A 21,749-nucleotide genomic window follows, 5' to 3' on the forward strand; every position below is an offset into this window, starting at 1 on the left:
GCTGTAATTCGGTGTTAAATAATGGAAATGTATATGTTGTATTTGGATAATGTTATGTTTTTAATTGCAGAACCTAAACACTTCTTTTCACAAATATACAGTACAGTTAAGATGAGCAGGCGGCACTGATTGGGAAACAGATTTGAGCCAAGGTGAAGCTGTCTCAGTATTGGTGAATTTTGTAAATTGGATGAATAAGTGAGGAATATATATATATATTTTTTTCACAGCACATGATATATACATTCTGTTCTTTTTGTTCTTATATAGCAGCCTTCCCTTGAAGCAGCTTCATTAGGGTGAATGAAGTTACAAATATATATCAATGAAAAGACAAAATATCATGCAATATATTCATACACATATTGTATGCTATATATCTATGCATAGTCATTACTGTACTGTTGAAGTTTTTGTAGTCTTTTATGTTTTTAAAGTTGATGGTGAAAGTTAGGTTAAGGTAGACTAAAGTGAGGTAAAGGCAGATAGCAGAAAAAAACAAAACTGCCTGGGGACTGCGGATACTCCTTAGGAAACCCAAAGTCTCATTTTCATTACCTCTTACAACTACTGTGCAAGCTAACAGATGAGCATTTACTGAACGCATATAAAGTCACAGGTGCTCTCATTGTCAACCATCATTGTCAGGTTCCTTTCCAAAGCCAGGAGGTTTATCTCAGAGAGAATTTAATGTGAAGCATCACATGATAACTTGGAGGAGAGGCTGTATAAACTACTTATGGTGGTACTTGTCATTGTTAATGTTTAGTGTAGCACTAGTCTATACTGGCCTCGGTGGCTGAAAATTTTAATGCCAATATTGCTTAGTTCTTGTTTTAGAAAATTAACAAAATGTACCGTGGACTGCAGTATACTAAAATGTATTCAGGTGTCAGATTTTTTTTCTTGAGAGTGAAAATGTGTAGTAATCAGTGAAGCAAAGAGTACTGGGTTAGCTATTGGCCTCCATTTTATTTGTACCTCATCATTACAGAAGCAAAAATTTGCGTACAATTTTTTGACTGTATGTACTGAATTACTGAATTATGTGAAAACAGTAAAAATTTTGATTAACTTCAAATTGTACACCAAGATACTGTATGAAACAGTTGGTCTGATTAATCTAGCAGTCGAATTAACAATGAGCTGACCTCAAATAAATGGTAACCATTTGAATCAAAATCTAAATCCACTGTGAAAGAGCACCGTTTTCAAACACTGGTTGACACAAAATAAATGGACAGAACATAAAGCAGTTTGAACCGGCACAGCAACAAGTCTAATAGGAGTATGCTATGCAAAAATGTTGGCCTGAAATGTTGATTTAAATGTAGTAATGGATAAGGCAACATTGGCAGGTAGATAGTTTTACAGTTTGTAAACCCTTTGCCTCGCACAGTAATTTTATGTATCCTTGAAGTTTAAGCAGGCTTTCATCTTGAGTGTGTGTGTTTTTTTTTTTTATTTGGTTATTTATTTCGCCTAATACAATTTCTCATATTAGGAATTTGTTAGTTTTCGCATACCCCTTGGGGTCAGAGCAGAGGGTCAGCCATTGTACAGCGCCCCAGGAGCAATTACAGGTTAAGGGCCTTGCTCAAGGGCCCAGCAGAGTAGGATATCTGTTGGCAGTGACGGGGATTCGAACCGGCAACCTTCGGGATACCAGCACAGATCCTTAGCCTCAGAGACCACCACTCTGCCTAATTAATATCATTATTATGTTTTGTAAGGGTGGTAAAGCCATTTGTGACTTTATATGTGAGAAGCATTTTAAAATCAGCTGTAAACATATATATACAGTCTCATTTTCTGTCTCTGGTGATAATCTTGCTGCACAATAATGAAGTATCTGTGGGATGGAACCAGAATGATTTGAACAGCCTGACAATTAAATATTGCATGCTGTCCAGATCAGGACTAGACAGCTTTGTTTGTGTAGCTGAAATATTTCTTATGTATATTCGTCTTTCTTTTCACACTTGAGTACAAAAAGAATTAATTTTTGAAGGACTTAAGTATTTTTATTGGCACAGTTCGTTCTTTACATTTTTACTAAGATTTAAACAAGCACAAAAATGTTGAGTTAAGCCACACCTGTACAGTATATATTACTTACTGTGCATACCAGTCACACTCCTTGTCAAGAGTACTGAGTTTTAAACAGACATAAGCAATTATTTCAGATGGAAATGGTTGTTGACTGCTGCACTTTACAGAATGCTGAAAGAAAGGTAGGGAATAAAATTGGGATGTATAAACAGTTTTGTTATTTTATTAACTGCCATTGCTTCTTTTGATTATCAGGTGGTAACATGTGTAAGCATCAATCTGATAGGGAGATTTTCTGTTAAAGGATCCTGATTTTTATGAGACTGATTCTATAAAAGAGAAGTGTACATAATAAACAAATATTACAATTATATAACCTTCAAAACTACAAAGAGATGTGAATCAATGCATAAACTTTATAAGTTAATAAAGTATATAGTAGGGATGTGTAAATCTACTCTATATAGTGGAGTATATGTAAAGAGATAGATATAAACACATACATGTTTAGACAAGTGAGTAAAATCATTTAAAGAGAAATTGCACAGTAAACATAAAACTAACATGTTGATAGGAATTGATCTCTGTTTGAGCAGCGTTAAATAGCTGAACAAATGAAAAGGTATTATTGTTTGACACTTAAGATAGTAACACAAAATGAAAGCACTAAATGCATCATGGCCAGTACCTATAACATGTTGCAAAAACAATTGTAGTTTGTTCTTTCCAAGCTCTTTCTTTGGTCATTTCATTCCTGTGGTGATGCAGGTGTAATTTCATAAACCGGAATAATGTGGGATCTTGGGAGTTCCATTGTCAGTATCAGTGATGCAGCGGATATGCTATGAAAGATTTATTTTGAAAGGTCTATCACTAGAGCACCACAGTGCCATCATGAAATCTGCATTGAAAATGAGATACCTGTAGTTTGGGAAAAAAAATGTAAAGAAGAATGGAAGATCAGGATGCCACAGAGTTAGTACAGTGAGGTAATTCAGAAGTGAAATAATAAAGAAAAGGGTACCATTTTAATGTTTTTTCCTGCTTTGCCCTGGCATTCCCTGTTTGAACTTTATAAAAATTGGCCTCATGTTTGTGTGTACTGTGGTTTTCTATTGTTAGGGATTTTCTCATCATTAAATAATTAATCGAAAACCTGGATCATTTGAAGGTTCCTTTATTTATGCCAAGGTACCAATGGGAGCCCAGCACTATTACCCTAAGCAAGTTTCAGGCTGAACTAAGACAGCATTGAATGCATCAGTGTTTAAAATTTGTGGACATCCTATGGCACTTGGGTTAATCAGTTTATAACTGTTAGTTAAAGGTGCTTCTTTTGTTATATCAATGTGTCTTGGGTAAATACCGTATTCCTCCTGATTGTGCTGAATTTCAGAGTATGGCCTTTGGACTGAAGAGTCTACACTTTGGCCTACAGTGAAACATGTTAATGTAAAACATTACACCTTCACTGTCCACATCATAAAAAGTGTGTGTTAGATTAATTGCTATATCTCATATTGGCCGAGTATGGTGTGTGCGAGTGTGCCCTGCAGGACTCAGCTCTTCCAGGATTGGTTTCTCTCATTTCTTCCAAAGCTGACATGATTAACATCAACAGTATGTGTGCCTGAACTGGAAGAGCAAGTTAAAAAAGTGATGCATAGATATTATGTCAGGGTTATTTCTGGGTTCTTGGTTATCCAATGTCCTTAAATAAGTCAATGAAAATGTCAATTGCTTCCTGATATTGTTTAATCAAGAATATGAGATTACTTTTCATCATTTTTTTTTATCATTGAAATGCAATCAGCTGCATTTCTTTCAGAATAACTGAAAATTTCTTTAACAAGTCTTTATTATTGGAGATTAGTGTTTGCATCATGAGGACTGAGGTTTTGATCTGCTTTTATATTGAAAAGACTGATACATTGTCTTCAACTTTCTCCTTTTTTATACTAACATAATTACAGACTAGAGGCTTAGATGACTGCAAGGGAGGACAGCTACAGATTGTGGCAAGAAGTAACAGCTAAGGTGCGTAAGCCATAATGTTGTTTGCAGCTGTGTCTGGCTGGGGTTTTGTTTAAGATGCATTTTTTATTAAATATTGAATGTGAAATAACTTGAGTACAGGGTGTGTGTGAGCCATGGCTTTATTGCTGTTTATATACTCTATATGCATAAAATATATTTTTCAGAAGTGATATTTTTACTTTATATAGCATCATCATCTGACATTATATTACTTGGAGAGCCTAAACTGTAAAATCTTATCAATTCTGTGAAACACATACATTAAGTAAATGTAAGCGATAACTTATTTATACCACTGCAATATCAATTTGACTTCAGAAATAACTATTTGCTTACTTTTATTCATTTTATTTTCTTGGTGCGCTGCACCGGTGGTCAGCCTGGCTGGAGGCCAGCTTAAAGGGGAAAGTAAAGGAGACCTCCTAATGGAAGGTGCATGTTTGTAGTGCACAACCACTGTATACTTACATTTGCGCCTGGGTGCACTGAGGACCGTAAATTCTGGTATGTGTTGGCATTATTCTTGTTTCTGGAAAAGTTATGATCTTCCAGTTGGACAAAGTTGTGTTTGTGTTTATAAAAAGAGTGAACATGTCAGTGACTGGATTGATATTACACTGGTCAGCAAAAAAAAAATCAGAGTACTTTATAGATTTACAAGAACTGAGTACATTTCTGAATTTCTCTACCAAAAAAGCTAAATTTATTTTTAAAAACATGTTGTTTGCTTTATGGCCTATATATTGTTCATGTTCAGAATATTATTTGAAGTATAATTTGAGCTAATAAATGGCCGTCTTCCTAATTGTTAATGTTAGTTGAGGTGGAAATAACTGAAAGTCAAGTTTTTACTATGCACTTTTTGCTCTTAATCTGTAGTTTTCTTTCTCCTTATTACTTTAAAATACCCAGGAATGTATTTTTTAGAAGATACCTTTTTATCGTCCAGAAGAGAGAATGTTGCTGTTTAATAGTTTTTACTGATCCATCCGTTATCTTGACCAGGTAACAGATAAGTATGGAAGAAAGGATTGAGGTACCTCAGGCAGAAGTTTCCTTGCATTAGCAAAATATATACATGAAAAATAAAAATAAATGAAGGTATCTTTGTTGGACCTCAAATCTGGGCGCTTTTCAAGAATACACATCTCAGATCCAAGCTGTGGAAAAGGGGAAAAAAGACATTTGGAATCATGTGCTACAATTTTCTTGTGAACAGAAAAGTGAAAAACTATGAAGAACTAGGTGAGGAACTTCTCTCTTCATACCTAGCACTTGGGTGTAACAGGTCCTTAAAGATTAATTTCCTGTACTTTCGTTTGGAATTTTTCTCCATGACCGTGGAAGTGGTCCTTGAAGAAAAAGGGGAGATCTCCCAAATAAAGAGTTGTTATAGTGGAAAGTGGAGTGAGTCCATGTTAGCAGAAATCTGCTGGTCATTCCACAGTGAAACGCCCTCATTGGATTATAAGAGGGATGAAAGTACCAAGTGACAACGTTTTGTATCTTCATCTCTTTACAGATTTGAGGTTGCACAGTCCAAATCTCCAGTTTTAAAGAACACCAAAACGTTTTGCAGACCAGTATAATTAAAGCTTTCAGTTAAACTCAATTACATTTCAGTCAAAAAAAGGTGACGGATAGCTGAATATATACGAGCTATACAAAGTGTTATTTTGTTAACTTGAAAGACAAAGTGAGTATGTTCTCATTAGTGCTTCCATAGTGTTACAAAAAATGAAATTTTCACAATCTGTAGGAATTCCTCCCTGCAGTGAACTTTAAACACATAGGCCTAACCGTTTGTGTTAACAGTGTGCTTGAGATATTTATTATTTCCTGCATAACCTTTTCTAGTCAAAAAATTGGAAAATGTTATCTGTAAAACAGTAAAAACAAAAAAAAAAACTCAAAAATTAAATACAAATGGGGCTAATCATAAGTGGAAGAACAATGACTGGCCCTTGAGCAAGTCTTTTAAAGACGGATGATACTTCATTGTCATTCCAAAAGAACTGCGGTTGAATTGAAGAAGGTGCTTAATGGGAAATAAACCCCAAAATAATGGAATAATACACTTCATGTCTTTTTTTTCCTCCCACAAAGGAAGTTAATAATTAGGAGAGTGGGGAGACTATGGTTTGACAAACAAGAATGATTGATCTCACTGTTGTTACTTCCCTGTAAATGTAACGCTGATGGCTTCATTTTAGTAAGGTGTTCATTCACGTAGTCGTTTTCACTGTTGAGCCATTCCCTAAAGTCAGTTGTAAGAGCAGATGAAGCTACTGTAGGTCGTGTCTTTCACCTTTGTATGCTGTCCTTTTTTTATCAGCACTGTGATGCGTTTTTTTACCAATTCTGTGTGCAAACAAGCAAACCTACAGTTCCATTAAAAATGACATTTTGTTGCTTCATTTTCCTTTTATTATGTGAGTAGAGTGTGAGAATTAACGGTTGAGCCAAACTACTCATCCTCTCTGTTCCTTTCTTTTTTCATGTTTTACATGCAGACATGATCTGTTAAAAAAACTGATTTTTTTTATCTCTGCAAAAATAGTAACAACAACATCCTTCGTATTAAAGACTGTTTCATAGCTACGACCGTGCTATTTGAACAGTGTTTACAAAATTACCCTTCCTCCCTAAATGCTGTAATTTGTAACACCAAATAGAAGTGATTAAATTTTTTTCTTGACAAACAAAATTCTTTCCTTTATTTCTTTAACTTCATAGCTAAAGCAGGCATTTCTTGCACTAGTATAAAACATGTAGCTCAAGTTAATGTACTCATTTGGTCACTGGTGTACTCTTCTAGTGTACAGTAGAAATAACCAGATTTCAAAATTGTTCTACGAGTAACAGCGCCACTTTGCTGCGCTTCAGCTCCCAGGGTTCAACTTCAGCTCTTAATTAGGCTTTCTTCCCTCTTTGGTCTCCATATCCGTGTTTCTTTCAGATTACTAAATTCTGTTCACAGCACAGAGACATAACTAGGCTGGTCAGCTGGAAACTCGGCAGTTGTCCTGGAATATTATATTTGAGTGCAGTTGTGTGTATTGTAATCTTGAGTGCCACCATGTTCAGGGTGTATTGCTGCATGGGTGTTCAACTTCATCTCCCCAAATTTAAAAATGGTAGAAAACTGAGCTGACAAACATCCACTTACTGTAACAGCCTCAGAAGAGTTGATCACTGGCTCAGGTGACTTTACACTTTCTTTCCATTTTTTCATTTTATGTTGCGTTCACATACTGTGGGACAGATGGGAAATCAAAAGACAGCAATGCTACTTGTATTAGCCGAGTTGTGACGCAATAAAATGTCTGCCAGAAATAGCATTTTTGTGATCAAATTGTAAAAAATGATATGCAACCTGTTGCACTAACTAGACTGGAATGAAGAACCTCTTCCTTATCTTTAGGATTTATACAACTTTCTCACACTGGGTTTTGGACTTAGTTTGGCAGATCCCAGCATATATTGATTGGTATCATCACCTTCTCCAAACTAATCAAGTTTGCTCATAAAACAGCACAGGCTTGCACCAAAAATGATTTGATGGCTTACAGTACCAGGAAAAAGATCATTGGCTTTAATGTCCACAAAGCCAAAGTGGTGATCATAGACATCAGGAAGCAGAAGGAAGACCACAATATGTGGGATGGGATCCTGTGGTTAGGGTTTGTCACTTTAATTTCCTTGGAGTCACCAACACAATTGAGCTCAAGTGGACACACCTCATCTTGGCTATTATCATGGAAGTTTACCAACAACTTTCTTGGGTGTCACAGAGAAGGTAAAGACACCTGCACTTACCTCAAATTTCTACAGGTGTGCAATGGAGTTCATATTTAGTGGTTGTACAACACCTTTGCAAAGTTCCTGTTCAGCTCAGGACCACTTGTCGATGTGGAGGTTGGTGAAGTGGTGACATTGGCTGAGAACATTACTAACACAAAAACTGCTTTCTGTCCAACACACATTGTCTTAGAAAGGCAAAACATACCACATGTGCTTCAGAAGAGGTCATCCACCTGAAGCTAAGCATGTTCAGGCCCGGCCAGTAGTTGGATGGGAGATCATCTATGAAAGCTTGGGTTTTTGCTGGAAGAGGTGTTAGTGAGGCCATCAGGGGGTGGCTTACCATGTGGTCTGAATGTGGATATTAATTTGTTCCAAACAAAATTTATTTTTCCCCCTTGCAGACCAGTTGTTATTATGGAGCTCCATAGTTTTCATGGTATACCGTTTGGTGAACTGTAAGGTGTGTGTTAACATCAGTGAACTGAAAGAGGTACTAGTTGTAAGGCCACCGTAGATGAAATGGTTCTTTTGAGGAGTCCAGAAATGAGTTTCAAATGTAGTTACGAGAATGGATTTATGGAATTTTCTCCAAGAACATGATATTCCAGAGTCAGTGGTTAATAGAAGAAAAGGTAAGTTTAAAATCTAGTTGATAGTGGCACTGATCAGCGTAGAATAGATTGAAATTATTGGCTCGCTATACTGTTCCTGTTCACTAAACTGCATTCCAAGAAAAATAAATAAGCTACTAAAATAAGTTTTTTTTTTTTAAATAATCTGTTCAAAAAATCTCGTTCAGTTTTTTTTTTTTTTGCTCAACACGTACAGGGCTCTGTAGAATACTGATTGAGAGAAGGAAAAAAACTTTGTGATCTTTCATACTGTTAGTTGAGGTGAAGAACCCTGCTCTCTACCACACTACTTGGTAACTTACTCCATTTGTTTATGGTGCTCTGTGTGAAGATATAGGGAAATTCCGCATGAGGAAGTTTTAACAAGTTTCCCACTGTGTCCTTCTTGTAGTCATTTTAAACTAACAGTCTTTATCCCCTGTACTAATTTTTCTCATTGTTTTAAACACTTCCATCATAAAAAAAAATAAAGTTGACAAATCTCAGGGACTCTAGATAAATGGTGCAGATTATAAAAATGGTAAAAGCAGCATAGCGTAATCCTTCAAAGTGTTGCTTTGGACACTTTACTCAAGAGGAATGGACAGTCCATACTGTGCTAAGGGGCCCTGTTCTCAACTAACATGTTCTTATAAAAACTGTAGCCAACTCTTATTCTCTCTACCTATGCATGGAAGAAAAAGTGAGATCCTTAACTCATCAGTTTAACTCATTCCACCTAAATGGTAGATTATTTTTTCAGTAGCCATATGATGTGTAAGCTCCACATGTAGAAAAAGTTAAGGTTGGATTGAAAGTCCATAGCCACTGCGGCCTTCCAGGACTGTGATTGAGGATCCCCGCATTAAAAGACAGCATGAGAGGCTTGATATTAAGCTAAAAAGTACAAATTCAAGGTGCATTGTGTATATAGATAGAAAATTGGCTTAAATGCCGGAGGAAAAGGGTTATGGTCCGAGGAACTTGTTCAGAATTAGGTGTTGTTGAAAGTGTTGGCCCTCAGTCAGCGCTGGGGTTTCTGGTTTTCCCTGACTTGATTTTTATAAGAATATAGTTCATAAGACGGTTGACTTTGCAGATGATGCCACACCAGGTGAAATGGGAATCTGGAATAAGGTGGATCATTATCCAGGAAACTGAACAAAATGCAGGATTGGGCAGATGAAATTTAATGTAAGTTAAAGTATTACACAAAAAGTACAAATTTTTGATTTAAATGCACAATGGAAGGTCTGAAACTTGAAAATACACCTTAGGAGGAGGAGGAGGACCTAGAAGTCATAGTGGACTCATCGCAATCTACGTCCAGACAGCATATAGAAGCCAAGAAGTAGGCTAGCGAGACATTGTTATCCAGCCTGATGTGTAGGTACTTCAAAGGAGGTCAAGCTTTAGTTATATAAGCAAACTAGTGAGGCCTCACCTGGAGTACAGTTGTGGTCTAAACATTACACAACGCTTCATATCAGTGTTAGAGAAAGTACAGAGAAGAGCGACTAGGCGGGCTCCAGGATGAAGACGAGGAACTGAACATTTTTAGTTTAAGCAAATGGTGATTAACCGATGACCTGATCGAACTGTTCACATTTTGAAGGGAATTAGTACAGTAGATGCCAGCTGTTACAGATGGACACTTGTTAAAGGCAGAGACATATGGAATAAATAATAAACTGTAAGAATGGCATTTCAGTTCCTGCTGGTGACACGCCTGTGAACAGATTTAATGTTTCTTAGCCTTGTATACCAACTCTGATAAAGGGGTCTGTCAAATATATGATAATGATACTGAACTGGTATATAGTTGTGACGGATTACTGTTTAAGCAAGCAGATATAAAGGAAAGTGGTAAACACTTAAGTACCAGAAAAGACCAAACAATTACCAATGTCTGAAAAAAAGATTGCATTTATTACATAACTATTGGAAATTAACCAATAATAATATGTATTGTAAGGAAGGGGCTTCCAATGAGCGATCTTACTGTTGATGTTCTCAAATGATTCACAAGTCTGCTTCAGACAGATAATAGCACAGTTCCCAGTGAAAACCAAGGTCTAAAAGTCCGGGTCAGTTCCTCAAACACAGCTTTGATGTTTTTAAACCAGCAAAACTGCATTAATGCATCCATCATTTTCAGGGTTGTTGGTAACTTGGGCATATTTTCCTGCAAGACAAAAAAAATATCAAGGTAAATAAGGATGCAAAGCTAGACTTGGTGACAATATTTAAAAGCCCACATCAATTATTTTGGTTACTAGGGAAAAAGGTTTAATATGTTGGTTCCCAAATCAGGAGAAAGAACAATTATACTTTCATATATGTTTTCATCTTAAGACCACCAAAGCCCCTCAACACATCAAAATATTTTTTCAACTTTTTCTGTTGTAGCGTTCATTGACGTGTTTGCAAATCGTGGTCAGTCGCAGTGTCCCAATGACTGCTAGTTGTGTAGTGTGACATCTCCACTAAGTCAAGTCAGAGTACTCTGTGACTCAATGTTACAAAAGTTGTAGAGGTGGGCTCCTGTGCATGTGAGAGAGTTGACATCCAATGAGCGTTCGGTTGGAAAGACAATACATACAATATTAAAAGTAAAAAAAAGCCCAATCAAATCTACAAGAAGAAGAATAGAGAAAAGTAATGACAACCTCAAGAAACAAAGACAAATGGGTGTTGTGGTCTGTACAAACAAAGGCGAGGTTTGTGGAGCCTGGATTAACACCTTTGTCATACCGTGAAAGAGAAAGATACAACAGGCACAGCGACAAGCTCTCCAACTGGAACGTGTGGAGTATGATGGACACCTAAATGTGAAAGTTATTACTGCCAAGTTAATGTCTGCCTTTTTGGTTTAACATCTTTGCCTGAAGATTTTTCTAATTTCATTTTGTAGTGGACAAATAGAACCGTCGACAAAATCAGTTCTAGTATGAGAGGTCTTCAGTAATTGATTTTTTCAGTAATTTACTTTCCAGTGTAATCTACATTGACTTCAACCCACTCAGTCCACTTTGCCTTCAGTGATTTAATCCCATCGGAATAGGATTCATCTCGATCCTCCAGCCAACTTTTTAACGTTTTACATTTTTCCATCCAAGGACTTACTGGCAATTATTAGATTAATACCGAGTGCCACAAAAACATCCCCTTAATGTTGATCAAATAACATCATTCAAGGGTTCATTTCACTGAGAAAATTGTAGCGTCAACTTTTTTCTAATACATAGGACACAGGCCATTTAACCGAGTCATCTGCCATTATTTGTTTCTCCATATAATTGCTATCGTCAAGCTTTGCCATGACAGATCTTTCCATGTTATAACAGGTGTATAAATATTTTTAACTTGTATATCCATGCTGGAGTACCCAAGGATGTAATAAGCATATTTCAGCCCATCATCATTTGTGCTTTTATAGTTTCCCACTGTAATAGTACCACTTAGAGTGAATGCATAGTTCCAACCTACATCATACTTCCCATGTCCACTTCACCTCAGATATTTCAGTACTCAGTATACATGCTTCCAGATATTAATTAATCAGCTCTAAATCAGACCGCGTTTCTGTATAAATCAAGCTAAAAACACGCACAACCCCATAAATAATTAATACAGGATATGTTTGTGTATGCCCCACTTCCACAAAATGAGCTGTAATGGTTTTGGAAGCAATTATATATTTTATAAGCAATTATTCTGCCATACATTTCTAATTGCAAAGGTATTAGGAGTGAGAGCAATTAAAAAACAGGTAAGTAAATAAACAAAGCCTAGTCTGTAGCCTCCTATGATTAAGTATCAGTTTAAGTCTTGTCACTATTCTAGAACGGACCGACTGATGTGTTGTTGGCTGCAATGCGTATTTGTATTTACATCTATCTACAACATCTTGTGTTTAAAACAGCACACTTACTTACCCCATATTACTTTGCCTCCTTGTGTGACCAGACCGAGTTCACTGACGTTGACCTCAATGACTGTACCCTTTGTTATTACTCCAAGAGAGGTGTACAGTGGGGATGAAGGGTTCTTTTTTACACCAAGAATTGGCAAGCAGAATGTGGCTTTTAGTTCTGGATGCGTCACATGTGCTTTCTTAAAGCGCAAGCCCTTGGAAAGTAAAGGAAAAAGAAAATTATTTCTGTAGCAGAGATATGATTCAAGGCTGTACATATTTATAAAGATTTTACTTCAACACACAATATGTTTAGAATGATTTCTCCAAATGCTCAATCCCAGCATTCCACATGGTATGCTTTATTGGCCAGTCATAAACTAATTCTTAATGTTGAACCAATATGAAGAACAGATCTGTTTTCTGAAACTGCTTTTGTCAATGCTGGTTTGCAGAGAGCCAGAGCATATGTGTAATTTAGGGCAGGGGAACTAACCCTTGGTGAAGATACTAGATCACTGATGGTGAACCTATGACCTGGGTGTCAAAGGTGAAAGGCCACAACATTCTGGACCAGAGTTACCAAATAACCTGAACAAACCCAAATATAAGAAATTAGCCGACGCCCGTAGCATACGGCAGTGTAAGAATAGGAACGGAAAACGTCAAGGAAGGAATTCAGAAATCAAGAAGAAATAAATGCTTCTTGAAAGACGCAGTTGTGAATAGGTGTTTTGGTGGAGATGACAGATAAGGCTCCTGTCAATCATGGAGAATCCACTGAACAGGATCATCTACAGACAAAGTAGCAGCTTCAGCGACAGACTGCTGTCACTGTCCTGCTCCACTGGCAGACTGAGGAGATCATTCCTCCCCCACACTATGCGACTCTTCAATTCCACCGGTGGTGGTGGGGGGTAAACGTTAACATTATACAAAGATATTGTATGTCTGTTATACCTGCATTGTTATAACTCTTTAATATTGTTTTTTATCAGTATGCTGCTGCTGGAGTATGTGAATTTCCCCTTGGGATTAATAAAGTATCTATCTAATGAGTCGAAAGATCTAACCCTAGAAAAAGCCACGTACAATTGACCGGGGTTAAAGACTTATTAGAATTATTATGAAGAATAAAAACCATGTGGGCATGAGGAAGGCAGCGCTTCTTAAATTCGATTACGTAAATATAATCAATAACAGCCCCAAAAAGATGTTGTTGTAGAATGTCTCTAAGTAATTCCTGCAGCTTAATCCAAAAGACTCGTACTACAATATCAGGTCTGTGCTCTGGTCCTTGGGTATCGGACAGTGCATGTAGAATTTCCGGCCAAGCAGGATTACATGTGAAAGTGATAAATAAATGAGGCTTTTCAAATTTACGTACTATGGCCATGGCATCCTGATAGTTTTGTTGCACGCATCTTGGATTTCATGGAAATGTGGACGGTAATTATGATCATTTTGCCTACATGTACATTGTTATTTTCAGCGTTTGCTTGCAGTGTGTCTGATAGTCCTTTGTATTGTTCCACACGCAGATCTTGTTAATCTAATCTGAGATAGTTGAGACATGCACCCTCTGTTTTAACATACGTATCTACAACGTACTGTTGGAATAGTTTGCCGCTGGAGTGCAAAATACTAAATGTATTCCTCATTGCTAATCTGTACGCGTAAAATTGGCACTGAGTAAGCCTTATTCGCTTGGCTGTTCTTTAATCAGGAACATGTTGTAAATCTTTGTGCCAGCTAATGTCTCTGTAAGGGAATAAATGTGGGTAAACCATAGGATCGCAACTCATAGTGAGCGTGGAAATCTGTCTACAGGAGTTGCCTATGGGGTAGATGCAAAAGTCCCTTTCGGCAGGTGGTTCGCCATCTTCTCCGATGAAAATCGCTGCAACATTGGTGTGACATGTCCGGGGCATTGTATCGTTGTAAATCCTGCCTAGGGTGTTCCTTAAACCATTCATACAGATGCTGTTGAATTGGACTGAGCGATTTCATGCATGTGTTTTAATGATTTAGTGAAGGGGTTGATGGTTCTGAGCATGGAATCTAGCTGGAGAAGTACATTTTCACTGCAGGGTTTGCTTTATTTTGTAAGTGTACTTCAGTGGCTTGTTGAGAAATGCCGTGTGGGCGGGACCGGTTTTGAAATGGAAGCAGGACGAACCAGAAGAGAAATATATATACGACATCTGAAACCCTACACCACCCAGAGTTTAAAATGGATATGTACGATATAAGGGTTATCCTATAATGTTTTTTGATTGTGTGATTCAGAGCTTCCATAAAACAAGCACTGGTGCAGAGGTAAGGAAGTTATTAACCTCAATGGCTATTTCGATATACTGTCTTGATAAAAGTCTGCAAAGTCAAGTGCTGACATTGTTTTCTCTTTGTCGTTACACTTCTGCAAAGTATAAGTAGTCTTCATTTCTAAACTTCTACTGTTTTACATTTATCTCAACTGTTCCTCTCAATTCCTCCTAAAATTGGCTTATTTTCTGATTTATACTTTCAGTTCTAAACAACAATAAATTGGACAAAAAAAAAAAAAAGACTGACAGATGAAGTTAGTGCTGCTTGCTTGGGCTTGAAGTGCACAAAGTACCTACCATCAATTTCAGACTTATCTACTAAAACTTGGCAACAAAATCAATTCATGAATCATGTCAAATCAAATACCATGTGTTCCATATTTTTTCAGTTCAATTCAAAATTACTATTAAAAGCAGGGTAATATTTTAGTGCACAATTACCAGTGCACATATCATTTTCTCTATTGTAAGTCACTGATTTTTCTTTTACTTTTATAATACAAACAGGCGACTTGCCTGTTTTTTTAAATAAATAAATAAATGTAAAGAATTGTTTCTCTTTTGCTTAGCAGGGCAGCAGAGTCAAGTTAGGCATTTTCAGAATTTTTGACATGCTGAGCCCAAAACATTCGCCATCACTGCACTAGATCACCGGGGTGCACAATCAGCCGGGCCAACCAAGAGAGACAGGCCAGTAAAGACACCAAATGAAACCCTCCCACAGCTGACAGCACATGCAAAGTCCAAACTGAAGGCACTCCATTCAGGAATCAAAACTGCCTCAAGAAATGAGTGCTAATAGCAGTGCTCACTGTGCCTTTGCAGTTCCCATCCTATTAAATTTGTTCTTTGGCAGCTGTTACCAAACTTGTAAGGGGCTATTCTAGACTACTACAGTTAAAATGTACTGATACTGGGAAGCTTTTCTTTTCCAATTAAGTTGTGAACAAGGAAAGCAACAGGATGTAACAAAAATCCATAATCCCACCTAGTAATCAAAGAAAATAACTAAAAGAAAACGCTGATTAACTAAATGATAAAGGCACTGTTCCATCTTATGAAAAAGAGATTCATGTGGCTTTATATATCTTACCATTGGTCTGATGAACCTTTCATATTTTGGAGGTTTCCGAGTAAATCCATCGCCAACAAAACAAACTTTTGTAACCATTCTCTTCCAGGCTTTCTTCTGTCGCTTTCCTGTGCGAATTACCTTTAAGACCTCTGTTTCACCTTGGGCACGAACTTTAGGAAGTGGAACTTCCCATTTACCCTGAGAAAATATTAAAATATACAAATCTAGTATGCATATTCCTAAAACATCTTTGCTTACCAGAAAAAAAAAAAGACAGTATTAAATAATATTTTGGGTACAACTTTAATTAACAGAACAGCCTTGACTTAATGTTCAAACAACTGACTAAATAGCTATACTTACAGCTTTTTCTTTCCTTTTTTGCTTGATCATGTTGGATAGCACTTTGGCACGTGACTGACCTTCTCTGTCCAGAAGGTAAGCTGGCACTGCTCCCTCTGGTGTCTTCTCATCATCCTTTTTCTTTGTGTTTCTCTGTTCATGCATTTTAATGCTAAGAAATTGAAAAAGCTCTTTAGTTCATAATGGATAAACAGTCTTTTTGGATTCAATCATTTTAAGGAGCCTCACTCTCCCAAAACAACTTTCTTTACATCACTCTGCCACTCATATGTAGTTTCTAATTTACTAAAGAAACTTCCATTAAAACAAGAGGACTACAACATTCAAACAGAGTGCAGATTTTGATACTTACGTCTTCTTCATCTGTATCTTTTCTGCATGACGCTGTTTGTGATACAGTTTGGCTTTCAAACCTATCATTTTCCTGGCCTTATGAGAGCGTTCATGAGCCTCTCGGCTCTCCTTCTTTCTCTTCTTTTCATGGTAGTCCAGGCGATAACCATGCCTTTTACGGTGTAACTCAATGTAATCGTTCTGTGGCTGAAACAAGTAATTTTAAAATACAGTTAAACATTTTAAAACCTAGAAAAACATTTTAAAACTCGCTACGCACCTCCCACTTCACGTCTCTGCCACTCGCATATATGGATTTCACTTTCACCAAACAACAAATCTTTTAATTCTCGTGGATACGCCTCTTCATTGGGAAGAAACACTACTTTTCCCTGATGGCAACACGAATTAGACAGTCTACAAGTCTCTGACGTAAAGTTTAAATCCGAACAAGATATTCGATCTCTTTTCGCTGTTCCGTTCTTTCACGGAGTACTAATTTTCATTTGTTTGCGCTAATGCAATCTTTACTATCATTTTTTTGAGACTTTCGAATTGTAGTACTTTCATTATCTCTAACCTGCTCTGCATGTGTATCATGAAAACGTTTTTGAATTCTTTACGAAGTTCTACTTTGCCATCTAAAGTACAAAGTCTCATCTTGCGGAACGTGAAAGTATCTCTCTGATAAAGTCTCGTCTCATCCCATGATTTTTTTTTTTTTATTATAATAGAGAGATAAAACTTTCGCCCCCTTTGTCACCCTATATGAGAGTCTGTAACTCAACTTTCCAAAGGGATACCAGGAATGTTGCTGCTAGAAAGTGAAGATGTGCAGATGTGGAGAACTTGACAGTTCACTCTACATTAAGTTTACAAGGATACTCTGATTGTAAGAATCATCAACAATGCCACTTTGGCTGAATAAGAGAATAATGATAACACTGCATGAATAAAGTATCTATAAATACTAGTAGTTGCTGGTTACTTGCATTCTACAAATATGGAGGTTTTGTTTGATTGTTGAGGTTAGCTAAGGAGCTGAGCTGGAAGGCAATGATCTCAATCTACCAGTCGATTTAGGTCTGACCTTCACCTATGGTCATGACTGAGAGGGTCAAGATTCTGGGTACAAGTGGCTGCAATGAGCTTTCTCTGCAGGGTGGCTAGGCTCCCCCTTAGAGACAAGGCGAGAAATACAGACAGCTGGGAGAGGCTAACAGTACAGCCGCTGAACTTCTGCACTGAGAACAGCCAACTGTGGTGGTTTGGGCATCTGATAGGGATGCCTCTCAGACTGGAAGGAGACCCCAGGGAAGATGTAGGGCCTGCTGGAAGGATTTGGCCTGGGAATGCCTTGGGATCCCACAGCATGAGTATGCAAGTGTGGCGGGGGAAAAGGGATGTATGGGTCTCACTGCTAAGACTGCTGCGCCTGCAATCCAGTTCCAGATAAGTGGTGGAAATGAATAATTGAATGTATGCTAGCTGGCACTTTCACAGAATTATTCTGGATTTAGTATTTCTTAATCTTTCTATAAAGGGCTACATTATGAATTATTAATTCACAGTTCTTCCAGCTCATGTTATGCTTTTCTTAAATGTATCCATTTCTATATTCAGTTTCAGAAACATTTCACTTTTACAGCTTGATTTCATTTATTTTTTTTTAAATGTTCCCAGTATTTTCCTAAAATGAGACATTTCAAATTTTTTGAAGATTAAGAAACAATGTACATAAATTAAAATGGTTACTTTTTTCAGTTTTAACTTTCACGCTATTACAGGTTTTTCAAAAACCAAAAACATTTACAATGCTCTTCTTACTGAAAATCGCCATCTTAAAATATGCCTCATGTGGAGTAAGTCTTCAGAGACCTAGGTTTCGTTTTCTTCAAATTACTATTGAAGCGTATCCTACACCTCAACAAATGTCATCATTCTGGCTTGAATATTTTCTTCTAAAATCAATGTAGTATTTTCTTATGGAAAGGTGAAGATTTTGTAAAAACTTTTGACAGTTAAAAAGAAATCCATGATGTTAAATTATTCTCATTCCTCTTCTTCTAAATAACATGTCATCAATCAAGCTGACCTGGAATCAAACTCGGGACAATGATATAAACCACAGACCACCAATGGGGAGAAAAAACTGATATAAAAACAAAAGGTAAATGAAGCAAATGCCAAACATAATTATAAGATGTAGAAGGCTTGGCACATGGCCGTGCTGAAATCATTTGACAGCAACGTACTAATTATAATTACACTAATGATGAAAAATTACTCCGGGTAGTAGTAGTAATAATAATTAGGATACAAAATAAAGATTACATTCTGAATTAGCTTGAAAATGGCATTTGCATCCACCTAAAATGAAAAAGCAGCTTGTGGCCTAATTCGGGGCCCCTATATTATTAGTGTTGAAGTGTTTGGTGGAATAACTGACCTAACATGGATAGTTGTTTATTTGCTCGTGTGGGATGGGGTGTATGTAAGGGGGGCGTTTGTGGGATTTACTTACAGATTCACAATATATAAATACTACTTGAACAAGTAACAGCCCTCTCTCAAATCCACACCAGAATACTTAAAAAGAAAGAAAAACGTCTGAGTTGGCTAAAGATAAAAACAGTCAAGAGTGAGAAACTATAATCGCGTATTAACCAAGTATATCAAATCAAACTTTATGAAGGAGCCCCAAGTAGCGTTTCTGCAGAATAATTCATGGGCAGCAAGAGAGGATGTACAGCGCTGTCTTGTCTGTCCTATGCAACAAACGCAAGTTTAGACTTTGTTCTTGTCCCGGCTGGACTACTGCAGCTCTCTGCGGGCTGTACACCGGCATGTGTCTCCAAGCGGGTAGAGAGGATTCAAAAGGCAGTGGCACCTCAGGGGGTAAACCATTTGAGGCGGGTACATGTCACTCCACTCCTTTCTCCTGATGACTACGCTGGCTTCACGTAGCAACACTTTTAAGTTAATATCCGTGATGGTTGCCTTTCATCATTTGTATTGAACATTACGTGATGTTGCCGATTTTCTTGACGTTAGGTATTGCTGATTAAATTAAGTTTCAACTGTTCTACTCGAACCCGATGACACGCCAATGCTAACCTCCAAACACTAACAGCTGACTCTCCGACACCCACCATGACGGTGTTTACTTTTCCACAGCTGCATTTATAAACAAATAAATAGCCACCGAAACCTCGTAACTCGTTTCCATGACAAAATTTTCCACCGTGCCTCGGTTTAACACTCTAACAACTGTGTTATCTTTGGTAATGCAAGTCATTTTCGCTGTATTCGCACCACCGTTTCTTAAGTAAACTTTCAGCACGTGTCATTTACCCAATACTTAAAAACGTATTACCGAAATGTACCGAACACTTACCATGTTTAATGTGGTCACCTACACGTATCACCGTCTTAAAAAAAGCCTGAGCTGGGGGAGGGTACTTGACTTTTAAATCGATGTTTCCTTTCAGGGATTTTTAATTCTTGTTTCTCTCCCCGCAACCTCACTGAAAAGGAAGCACGCTTGTAAAATCCCTCCGACTGGAAGCTAGTGGTCCGATGCAAGAGTCCGACAAGAAAATGAAAACGTCGGTGCATTGCAACCTCGAATGAGGTCCGTCAGAAGAAACGCAGTATGCACTGTTACTAAAGAATGACAGTGTAGAAAAAAATAATGGGAGAAAGTGGTTTAACCAGGTATTTTACGAGAAACGTTTTTGCAAATTATGTGGTTAACTCTTGAAAAACGTGTTTCTTGTTTTTATTTAAACATAATTTCGGGGTTGTTCGTTGAATTAGTAGTTGCAGAGATGGGAACGCCGTCGCTAAAATCAAAGTCCAGCGCAAATCCAGACTATCGACTTCAACATTTTTTTGTGTCGAGAAAGTTAATTTAGCATTTTTTTTTTAAAATCACACCTTATTATGTCAGAATTACAAATGCATTAGTAATATAATTTATCTATTCACATACGAACATTAGAAACATTTTTACTAGTTTTTCTTAGCGCCATTTCTAACATTTTAATATCTATACAGAAAAGTACAATAGAAGGTCTAGCATTGTGAAATTTTTGCATATTTACTGATAGATAGGACTTTGCTTGTCTGCAGTGAGACATTTGGCCTTTTACAGAAGCCATTTAAATAAAATAAATATTTATACACATGAACAGAAACCAGCATAACTAAAAAGGAAGAAAATTAAAAAGAAAGAAAACTTCTGACTTGGCAGCAGGGCTGTCATAACAGCATCATAGGCCCCCACATAAAGTAATATGCTGGGACCCCTGTTTTGACAGCAAAACAGAAATATACATAGGCATCAGAAACCTTGTAGACCCCTATGCTTTTGGGGCCCCCAGCCAGTGCCCATATGTTAAGATGTGGCAGTCTCAGTGAGGCATTATGCAGGTGTATTGACAGTGGACAAAAGAAGCCCCCCATACTGTTTCTTGACACGCTTCTGCTGAATGATTTGTTTGGCTGAAAGTCTTGTCGTGGCGAAAAATTGTCACCAGAAGGCTTTTTACCTGAAAATGACGGCTATTAGGACTCAGGATAGGCAAACAGAGTTTTAAAGCTTTATTGCAATAAAACAACACAAATAATAACACGGACTCAACCCAATACAGCCAAATTGAACTGAGCCCGGAACAGTTCAAAACCCAAAGCTTATATATCGTTTCTTATCACTTTGACCTCGTTCAATTAGCTCATTCAGCACCTGTTCTTACTGTCCATTGTTCATCTCTAGTTTCTGTTTTGCTTATTTCTGATTGGTCTTTGGCCGGGCAGATGTTTTCCTTTTTCCATCTTTGGGCTTTTATGGTGTCATTTCCTTTTCTAAGCCTTTCAAACTATGTTATAATGGTGGCCTGAAGCTAAGCTTTAATTAAAAAGAAATATGGTGTATGCATTTATTTAATCATTTGCTTGGCATGCTTAATTTGCCTTAATTTCTATGCTAAAGTTAATTTCTAATATATTCTTCTATATTTATTTGCTAATGCCTGAATATACTAATTTTTCTTTCATTCATTACATCATTGTGACCTTACTTACAGCAAAAGCCTTTTGCTGCCTTTTTGCTGATTCACCAATCCAGCTGGTTTCTTACGTGCCTACCAGAGCCATTTTTTTCTGTGGTATCGTCCCTCAGCTTCCCAGCCTTGAACACAGGTGTTCTCATTCCTCCTTATGCTGTC

General features: G+C 37.3%; 1 protein-coding gene across 1 annotated transcript; it reads right to left on the minus strand.

The window, feature by feature from the left end:
- Nucleotides 1-10,415: 10,415 nt before the first annotated feature.
- nsa2 (NSA2 ribosome biogenesis homolog (S. cerevisiae)) lies at nucleotides 10,416-20,074 on the minus strand. Its single transcript, XM_039758441.1, has 6 exons — nucleotides 19,919-20,074; nucleotides 16,541-16,728; nucleotides 16,189-16,339; nucleotides 15,844-16,023; nucleotides 12,446-12,638; nucleotides 10,416-10,692 (listed from the first exon to the last, which is right to left on the minus strand). The coding sequence occupies exons 1-6, from the start codon at nucleotides 19,919-19,921 to the stop codon at nucleotides 10,625-10,627; spliced, it is 783 nt and encodes a 260-aa protein (XP_039614375.1). The 5' UTR covers nucleotides 19,922-20,074; the 3' UTR covers nucleotides 10,416-10,624.
- Between the last annotated feature and the right edge of the window lie 1,675 nt (nucleotides 20,075-21,749).

Source organism: Polypterus senegalus, chromosome 7 (genome assembly GCF_016835505.1).
Source record: "Polypterus senegalus isolate Bchr_013 chromosome 7, ASM1683550v1, whole genome shotgun sequence".
In the NCBI taxonomy this organism is placed as follows: Eukaryota; Metazoa; Chordata; class Cladistia; order Polypteriformes; family Polypteridae; genus Polypterus; species Polypterus senegalus.